The 9,180-nt window shown below is 58.8% G+C and overlaps 1 protein-coding gene across 8 annotated transcripts; it reads right to left on the bottom strand.

Annotated features, from left to right (window-relative positions):
• Positions 1-439: 439 nt before the first annotated feature.
• TMEM80 (transmembrane protein 80) lies at positions 440-9,083 on the bottom strand. 8 transcript variants are annotated; one of them, XM_067747799.1, is made up of 5 exons: positions 9,036-9,076; positions 3,957-3,976; positions 2,996-3,089; positions 2,815-2,907; positions 440-1,478 (listed from the first exon to the last, which is right to left on the bottom strand). In XM_067747799.1, the coding sequence occupies exons 1-5, from the start codon at positions 9,052-9,054 to the stop codon at positions 1,273-1,275; spliced, it is 432 nt and encodes a 143-aa protein (XP_067603900.1). In that variant the 5' UTR covers positions 9,055-9,076; the 3' UTR covers positions 440-1,272. The 8 variants fall into 8 exon arrangements, with proteins under 8 accessions (XP_067603900.1, XP_067603902.1, XP_067603895.1 ...); XM_067747801.1 differs by having other exon boundaries at positions 3,944-3,976; positions 9,036-9,059; XM_067747794.1 differs by lacking the exon at positions 9,036-9,076 and adding an exon at positions 8,877-9,026 and having other exon boundaries at positions 3,944-3,976.
• Between the last annotated feature and the right edge of the window lie 97 nt (positions 9,084-9,180).

The following is a 9,180-nucleotide window of genomic DNA, read 5'->3' as shown; positions in this document are numbered from 1 at the left end:
AGGCTGTGAACCGGGAGGACAACAGGTATCTTGCTGCCTGGGTCTGCAAGGGAGGGGCTGAGGTTCCCAAAGACAGCAGGTGTGGCCATCGCGGCCTCCCCGAGCCCATGTGGGCGGGAGAGGGTGGAGCCCTGATGAGCGCACAGGAGGGTAAGCAGGGGGACGCCCCCACTGGCCTTCGGGGCTAGAGGCGCACGCTGGTCCTGAGCTAAAGAAGTTGGCGGAGCAGAGAGCTCTCTGCTCCCACTGGCCCCCTAAGGGTAAGACTGACAAGGCTGACACCACCAGTCCCCCTCACTGAGGCCAGCCCCGGGGAGGCCCAGGCTGGGGGAGCGCAGCTCCAGGGCTGCTGCGTGGGGCCTGCAGCGGGCACGCGGCCTGTGCCCTGAGGGATGAAGGGAGAACCCTGGAGGAGACAGGTGGCTGCAGCCAGGAGCAGTTCAGAGAGGTAGAGAAGCTTCTTTATTTAAAAATACCGTGAAGAGAGACTATCCAGATGCTCAAACACAACGTTACTCGAGACTTAGAAAACGTGAAATTGAGACCAAGGGAAGTCACTAGGAAACATCGGCGCAGACCCCTTCCAGGAGCACTTGCAGAGGGCCTGGGAGCCGGACAGCACCCCTACGGGGGCCTCTCCAGCTCTCCTCCCCCCCTCTGCGCTGGGGCTTCCAGGTCACCTTCGCCTTTCTCCAGAGCCCCCAAGGGAAAGGAAACCCCCCAGCCCCGAGTTGCCTGGCCCTCGGCAGGTGCCTCCTGTGCGCGGCAGAGCGCACCACCTGCCCGGGGCTTGGCCCGCAGAGCAGGACCCCTGGTCCCTGTGCCACCCCGAAGCTGCAGGGAGAGCAGAGACGGCCGATCCCGGCCTGAGAGGGAGATGCCACGGACACCGCGAGGGCACTGGCCTGGCTGCCTGCCTTCCAAAGGCCTCTTTCCCCTCTGCACCCCGGATGTCGGTGGCTGCTGAAGCCAGACCCCCACCAGCCCGAGATGTCCCCGCGATTCCCCGCAGACCGGCGGGGACAGCCCCACCCCTGCTTCCGCCACACCCAGCCCCTGCCCAGCACCTTGTTCTGCCCTGGTTCCCGACCCCACCTCCGCCTCACAGACCCTCCACACCATCTGACCCTCTAACAAACACTGAGGCAGGTCAGCACGAAGATGTCCTTCCCGCTCAGCAACTGTCAGTGGGGGAGGTGACGGCTGGGGCACAGTCTGGCTCTGAGGAAGGTCTCCTGCCCAGGGCTGTCCCGCGGGCCTGGCACCGCCCACCTAGCCCTCGAAGCCGGCGATGGCCACCGCCTGCAGGACGGCCTCCAGGCCGTGGAGCGCCAGGAGCACGGCGCTGAGGGCCGAGTCTGCCCACAGCACCAGGGTCTGCCAGAGCAGGAAGTAGACGGACAGCAGGGCACCGCCCACCGTGAGGACCAGGCTGGCGGCCAGCGGTACCTCGGCTTCCACCAGGTTGCCCTTGGTGCCTGGAAAGCAGGACAGACGTGCTGGGTGAGCGCCGGGCTTTGGGACGCACGGGCCCGGGAGCGCTGACCCCTCAAGAGTGGCCGTGAGACCCGTGCCAGCTTTGACCACCATGTGATGCTTGAGGACTTGAGTGAAAGATCCCACTGTGACCACTGCAGGGGACTCTTCAAAGTGTCGGAAAGCAAACGCAAAAAGGGGCATGTCTTCCTTAGTGAGGAAGAAAGCCAACCGAGGCTGTGATGTTCTACTCTTGGTCTTTGGGTCAGTTGTGTGGGTGGGAGAGGGAATTTGGTTTTCTAAAGACAATTCCAACTGTATTCTGACACCTTTTCCTAATTCCACATTGACTGAGAAGATTTTGTTTAAAATTTCCAAAAATAGTTCACTTTGGGCTAAGGTCGTCGTGGAAAATTTCACGCACATTTACAAAAAACAAAGCAACTGCACGTTTTACAAACAAATGGGTCAGCATGGAAGACGCTGATCTCCAGCTGTCCCGGCCACGGGTGCCCAGGGTGCCCCTGGAGCGTGAGGGACTTGCGGATGCCCAGCGACTCTAGTGCCGTTTGCCACCCTCCCATGGGCACGGGCTTGTCTGTGTCGGGGGTCTGCGTGTGCAGGGGCCCGGGATGTGCCGGCTGTTCTATCAGCCATTCCAGAGGCAAGAGCGTTTCTCAGACGCGTCAGCGGAACACACAGCGTGATCCCGTTTAGAAGAGATGTGCTCACGTCTGTGTGCCTGTGGCTGGGAATGGGGAGACGTGGGCCCTGATGGTGAGCTGAGGAGGGAGCGGGGGAGCTCTCTCGGGGCTCCTATACCGTCTCAGCTTCAGGACGTGAGGGGAGTCGGCCGAGCAAGATTCTGGCTGGGGGCATCCAGGAGCCGCACTGGGGAGGCGACGGAGCTTTCACCCTCCAGGCCCTGCTGCCCTGGTGGGGTCCTGACAGAACTTTCCAGATCCTTCTCCTCCTGACCACTGAGGCCAATGGAAGGGGAGGAAGGGGGTGGCGGTGAGTGTTTTAGGGCCCCGGGGTTGATGACTGAGCTGGGTTCTAACCTCGGTGCTGTTTGTTACCCAGCAGCTTGTGCACAACATGCTTCCAAACAGGAAGCATCCCCACCAAGGACGTGGCCAATATTCTTCGTCTTGTGGACAAAGCTTCTGGACAAATTAATACTTAATGACACTGTAAGGCGAGGCCTGCAAAACCATGCGTAAGCAGTTTAAATCAAAAGTGTCTCTAAGAACCACGTTACAAAATGATCAACATGTAAAGGTTCGCACATAAACCTAGCAACAATCTCAAGTACTATGTGGTTTTCAGTCAACTCACCGAAGTATAACCGAATTGCTTCCAGAATCCCCATCAGAAAGAGCAGAGTCAGGTCGAGGACCAGGTAACTGTGAGGGTAAGTGAAAACCTGGCCTGGAGAAAAACAGGCAACAAAGCTGAGCCCCTGTTGCAGGACGCAGGGTACCCACACCTTTGAGCTGCCTTTTCGCACGAGACTTACTTTTATACACGGCCAGCAGGAGCGTAGCTAGGAAATAAAGGGCATAGTACATTCCACTCAGATAGAGCAGCATCTGAAGAGGGAGCGATGAGAGCTGGCCAGCGGTTAAGGACACTCAGGCCCAGCAAATGACCCTGCCCGAGGGCACCCACCTGGGGAGAGTGGACAGAAGGGGCTGCTCCGCCACCTGTCCAGAGGCCCTGCAAACACGTGGGTCCAGCCCAGGCACCTGCGGGTGGCCACGAAGACGTGGCCGACAGCCCCCTGCCTGGCTTCCTTTGACACCCCTCCTGGTGCCACCACACCTGGCAGGGCTCCTGTGGGCTCCGGGGTGGGGCTGGGGCTCCCCCCCAGGGGACATCCTAGCCTAGAGCAAGAGGACCGGGCACATCCTTGGTGACTGCAGGCAGGACGGCCTCGGCACCCCGGGCTTCCTCAGGTGGCATCACCCTGACCTAGGTCCCAGTTATAACATTGAGAGCAAAAAGTGACCTTTTTCACTTTCTTCAAAGAAAATGTCTTTCTCTTTTTTGGGGGGCAGTTTAATACCCACTAGCAACTTTCCTGAGCTCTGAACACTTCGTATTTGTTTACGCTAAAACAAGTCTGTAAGTTTTCCAAGTGAGGGGTTTTCGCGCTCCTGCCCCCCTGGGCCCGGAGGGAGTCAGGCAGCCACCCCTTGGCGAGGGGCTGGGCAGGAGGCACCAGCGGAGGAGGTTGTATCAACTCTCTCCACCTGTTAGTGGACGCCCTTCCCACTCAGTGGAATGACTACTCAGAACTTATAGGGAAGGTGGGGCTGGGGGCTGGGGGCTTAAAGCAGCAAAAGGCAGGGGCCAAGAGCCGACTTCAGGCGCCTGGAGGGCCACAGGGATGTGGCAGCGGGAGAGCCGACTTCAGGGGCCTGGGAGGCCTGAGTCTTGGGCTGACGGAGGGCCACAGCGATGCAGCAGCGGGATACCACCGTGGAGGAAGCTGTCCCTGGAAGAGAAGGTACAGTCAGAGAGGTCCCAAGTCCTACCAGGATGCTCCAGCGGCCTGTTCTCCTGTTGCCGCGGATTTATGGCCCGCAGCTAGGTTCCTTTCCAGCACCTCTGCACCCACTGTCCCTCCAGGGAGGATCTGACCATCTGCTCTTCTGAACCTGAGGCTGGGAGTCAGGGCGCACCCACAGGCGAAGCCCAGATCCGCACCTGAGGCCAGATGCCAGGAGAGAAACCGGACACACAGCTTTTCTCAGCTCGTATCTGCCACACGTACATAGATGAAAACGTTTTTTGATTCAGGTTACAAGTCTCTGTCATGGATAACAGATGTTTGCTTTCCTCTGGAATTCTATTCATGGCCCCAAATATCCGTCCCCGAATAAGAATCTCCTAAGCCAGCCATCTAGTCCCTTTCCAACCCTCTCCCGCCACACAGCAGTTACACATTCTGCCCGCGTCTTCAGATGACAGTGTACGGTGACGCGCCAGTAACGACTCCGAATTTGCCAGCAGCGAGTAGGACGCTGCTCTCTCCTACTCCATTTCCTCCTTAGTCCCCAGGGGGCAAGAGAGAAACTCCCAGCCTGGGTGAGCCTTCGCTTCCTTGGCAGATTCGAGGTCCTCTGGGAGTCTCACTTAGGTGGGGGTCTTACCTGGGTCAGCACAGGACACGGGTGACGGAGAGGCAGCGCGTGCTGAGCACGGGGAGCCTCAGAGGGAGCCGAGCGCAGATCATTAATAACGCTTCATCGCGATATGGGAAGGGAGCTCTCTAAACCCCATCCCTTCTTTTCCCAGGCCCAAGCTAAACCAGGCTGCCTCGATCGCGATATGGGAAGGGAGCTCTCTAAACCCCATCCCTTCTTTTCCCAGGCCCAAGCTAAACCAGGCTGCCTCGATCGCGATATGGGAAGGGAGCTCTCTAAACCCCATCCCTTCTTTTCCCAGGCCCAAGCTAAACCAGGCTGCCTCGATCGCGATATGGGAAGGGAGCTCTCTAAACCCCATCCCTTCTTTTCCCAGGCCCAAGCTAAACCAGGCTGCCTCGATCGCGATATGGGAAGGGAGCTCTCTAAACCCCATCCCTTCTTTTCCCAGGCCCAAGCTAAACCAGGCTGCCTCGATCGCGATATGGGAAGGGAGCTCTCTAAACCCCATCCCTTCTTTTCCCAGGCCCAAGCTAAACCAGGCTGCCTCGATCGCGATATGGGAAGGGAGCTCTCTAAACCCCATCCCTTCTTTTCCCAGGCCCAAGCTAAACCAGGCTGCCTCGATCGCGATATGGGAAGGGAGCTCTCTAAACCCCATCCCTTCTTTTCCCAGGCCCAAGCTAAACCAGGCTGCCTCGATCGCGATATGGGAAGGGAGCTCTCTAAACCCCATCCCTTCTTTTCCCAGGCCCAAGCTAAACCAGGCTGCCTCGATCGCGATATGGGAAGGGAGCTCTCTAAACCCCATCCCTTCTTTTCCCAGGCCCAAGCTAAACCAGGCTGCCTCGATCGCGATATGGGAAGGGAGCTCTCTAAACCCCATCCCTTCTTTTCCCAGGCCCAAGCTAAACCAGGCTGCCTCGATCGCGATATGGGAAGGGAGCTCTCTAAACCCCATCCCTTCTTTTCCCAGGCCCAAGCTAAACCAGGCTGCCTCGATCGCGATATGGGAAGGGAGCTCTCTAAACCCCATCCCTTCTTTTCCCAGGCCCAAGCTAAACCAGGCTGCCTCGATGGCGATATGGGAAGGGAGCTCTCTAAACCCCATCCCTTCTTTTCCCAGGCCCAAGCTAAACCAGGCTGCCTCGATCGCGATATGGGAAGGGAGCTCTCTAAACCCCATCCCTTCTTTTCCCAGGCCCAAGCTAAACCAGGCTGCCTCGATCGCGATATGGGAAGGGAGCTCTCTAAACCCCATCCCTTCTTTTCCCAGGCCCAAGCTAAACCAGGCTGCCTCGATCGCGATATGGGAAGGGAGCTCTCTAAACCCCATCCCTTCTTTTCCCAGGCCCAAGCTAAACCAGGCTGCCTCGATCGCGATATGGGAAGGGAGCTCTCTAAACCCCATCCCTTCTTTTCCCAGGCCCAAGCTAAACCAGGCTGCCTCGATCGCGATATGGGAAGGGAGCTCTCTAAACCCCATCCCTTCTTTTCCCAGGCCCAAGCTAAACCAGGCTGCCTCGATGGCGATATGGGAAGGGAGCTCTCTAAACCCCATCCCTTCTTTTCCCAGGCCCAAGCTAAACCAGGCTGCCTCGATGGCGATATGGGAAGGGAGCTCTCTAAACCCCATCCCTTCTTTTCCCAGGCCCAAGCTAAACCAGGCTGCCTCGATCGCGATATGGGAAGGGAGCTCTCTAAACCCCATCCCTTCTTTTCCCAGGCCCAAGCTAAACCAGGCTGCCTCGATCGCGATATGGGAAGGGAGCTCTCTAAACCCCATCCCTTCTTTTCCCAGGCCCAAGCTAAACCAGGCTGCCTCGATCGCGATATGGGAAGGGAGCTCTCTAAACCCCATCCCTTCTTTTCCCAGGCCCAAGCTAAACCAGGCTGCCTCGATCGCGATATGGGAAGGGAGCTCTCTAAACCCGATCCCTTCTTTTCCCAGGCCCAAGCTAAACCAGGCTGCCTCGATCGCGATATGGGAAGGGAGCTCTCTAAACCCCATCCCTTCTTTTCCCAGGCCCAAGCTAAACCAGGCTGCCTCGATCGCGATATGGGAAGGGAGCTCTCTAAACCCCATCCCTTCTTTTCCCAGGCCCAAGCTAAACCAGGCTGCCTCGATCGCGATATGGGAAGGGAGCTCTCTAAACCCCATCCCTTCTTTTCCCAGGCCCAAGCTAAACCAGGCTGCCTCGATCGCGATATGGGAAGGGAGCTCTCTAAACCCCATCCCTTCTTTTCCCAGGCCCAAGCTAAACCAGGCTGCCTCGATGGCGATATGGGAAGGGAGCTCTCTAAACCCCATCCCTTCTTTTCCCAGGCCCAAGCTAAACCAGGCTGCCTCGATCGCGATATGGGAAGGGAGCTCTCTAAACCCCATCCCTTCTTTTCCCAGGCCCAAGCTAAACCAGGCTGCCTCGATCGCGATATGGGAAGGGAGCTCTCTAAACCCCATCCCTTCTTTTCCCAGGCCCAAGCTAAACCAGGCTGCCTCGATCGCGATATGGGAAGGGAGCTCTCTAAACCCCATCCCTTCTTTTCCCAGGCCCAAGCTAAACCAGGCTGCCTCGATCGCGATATGGGAAGGGAGCTCTCTAAACCCCATCCCTTCTTTTCCCAGGCCCAAGCTAAACCAGGCTGCCTCGATCGCGATATGGGAAGGGAGCTCTCTAAACCCCATCCCTTCTTTTCCCAGGCCCAAGCTAAACCAGGCTGCCTCGATGGCGATATGGGAAGGGAGCTCTCTAAACCCCATCCCTTCTTTTCCCAGGCCCAAGCTAAACCAGGCTGCCTCGATCGCGATATGGGAAGGGAGCTCTCTAAACCCCATCCCTTCTTTTCCCAGGCCCAAGCTAAACCAGGCTGCCTCGATCGCGATATGGGAAGGGAGCTCTCTAAACCCCATCCCTTCTTTTCCCAGGCCCAAGCTAAACCAGGCTGCCTCGATCGCGATATGGGAAGGGAGCTCTCTAAACCCCATCCCTTCTTTTCCCAGGCCCAAGCTAAACCAGGCTGCCTCGATGGCGATATGGGAAGGGAGCTCTCTAAACCCCATCCCTTCTTTTCCCAGGCCCAAGCTAAACCAGGCTGCCTCGATCGCGATATGGGAAGGGAGCTCTCTAAACCCCATCCCTTCTTTTCCCAGGCCCAAGCTAAACCAGGCTGCCTCGACACCTGTCATTATTTGAGTGGATCTCACGTTGATCGGGATTTTGCTCCCTTCTGACCCTTCTCTTGACAGTTCGCTTCAGACCTTCAGACCTACTTGCCAGCTGCCCATCGTTATGCTTGAGACGATGGGGCTCAGGGAAAAAATGCTGTTGAAAACCTTCAGCGCCACGGGATTTAAATAATTGACGTGAAGGGTAGCTACAACTAGATATGCTGCGCTAGCGATTTCACACCTACAGAAAGAGGCTCATTCTGACTAAAGATAATCGTGGCTTTTAGAACTTCGCATGTTTTGTCAGTGATTCACAGTAATAACAATGTGGCCGTCAGAAGTTAAATGTGAAAGCAAAGAGAAAGAATGTTTTTCCTTGGGTGATATACGAGGGGTGTGAAGCGGACAGCTCTGGTGTAAACGTAATTTTCCACCAAATGAAAACGCGCGAACCTCAGTACCCGTGGCCTTGCACAAACGTCTGGCGCTTGGGAACCCCGGTGCCGGGAAACTCTGTCTGAAGCTCAGACCACAGAGTCTGCTTCTTTGTCAGCTGCCCAGCTCACCGCTCCCGTCTAGTCCCAGCCTCTCCTCGCACGAGTAATTTCGGAGCCTGACAGCTGAGATGTGGAAATTGGCCTTTTCCGTCCGGCCGAGTGAGCGCCCGGGGCCGCCCGCGTACCTCGCTCTGGTTCCACGAGCTGTGCGGTGCGGGCTCTTACAGACCCAGCGGTCAGGACTTCGAAGGGGCTGCCGACCGGCCGGCCCCCCGCCGCCCCGCGCAGGGCGCCACCGAGACAGGACGAGCCCGTGAGCCGGCAATCCCGGCGAGAATCCAAACCTTCGCTCCAGAAGCCGGTCCCACTGGGCCCGCAGGCGGGACCCACTCCAAACCGGGCTGTCCCCTTCCTGCCGGCCCCGGACGAGCCCGTCCCGCTCGCTGCCGGCCCACTGGGTCGGGGGGCGCCGACCGTCCCCTCGGGGGGGCCGTGACCTCACCGCCGTGGCTCCACTGCCCCGCGCGTTCACGGGAAGCGGCGGCGCGGACCCGGGACGGGTTCTCCGGGCCAGGATCTCACCTTGTGGACACATGAAGTCCACCGGTTAACGACCCCGGCGAGCTGCACCCGCAGCTCGCCCTTCCCCGCAACAGGAGGAACCGAACCAACCGAATCCATCTCCCGGGGCGACCTCCGAGAACCCCCTAGGCCTCCGCGACACCGCACCCAGCCCCTCACCTCGCCGCGAGGCCGCCATCTTGCCGCGGCCCGCCCCGCGGCCCGCCCCGCGGCCCGCCCCGCGGCCCGCCCCGCGGCCCGCCCCGCGGCCCGCCCCGCGGCCCGCCCCGCGGCCCGCCCCGCGATCCCGGCATCCTCTCGGAGC

The sequence above is a fragment of the Pseudorca crassidens genome, chromosome 9 (assembly GCF_039906515.1).
Source record: "Pseudorca crassidens isolate mPseCra1 chromosome 9, mPseCra1.hap1, whole genome shotgun sequence".
Taxonomy (NCBI): Eukaryota; Metazoa; Chordata; class Mammalia; order Artiodactyla; family Delphinidae; genus Pseudorca; species Pseudorca crassidens.
Note: the sequence above shows the minus strand (reverse complement) of the source record. Positions and strands in the feature narration are given on the sequence as shown.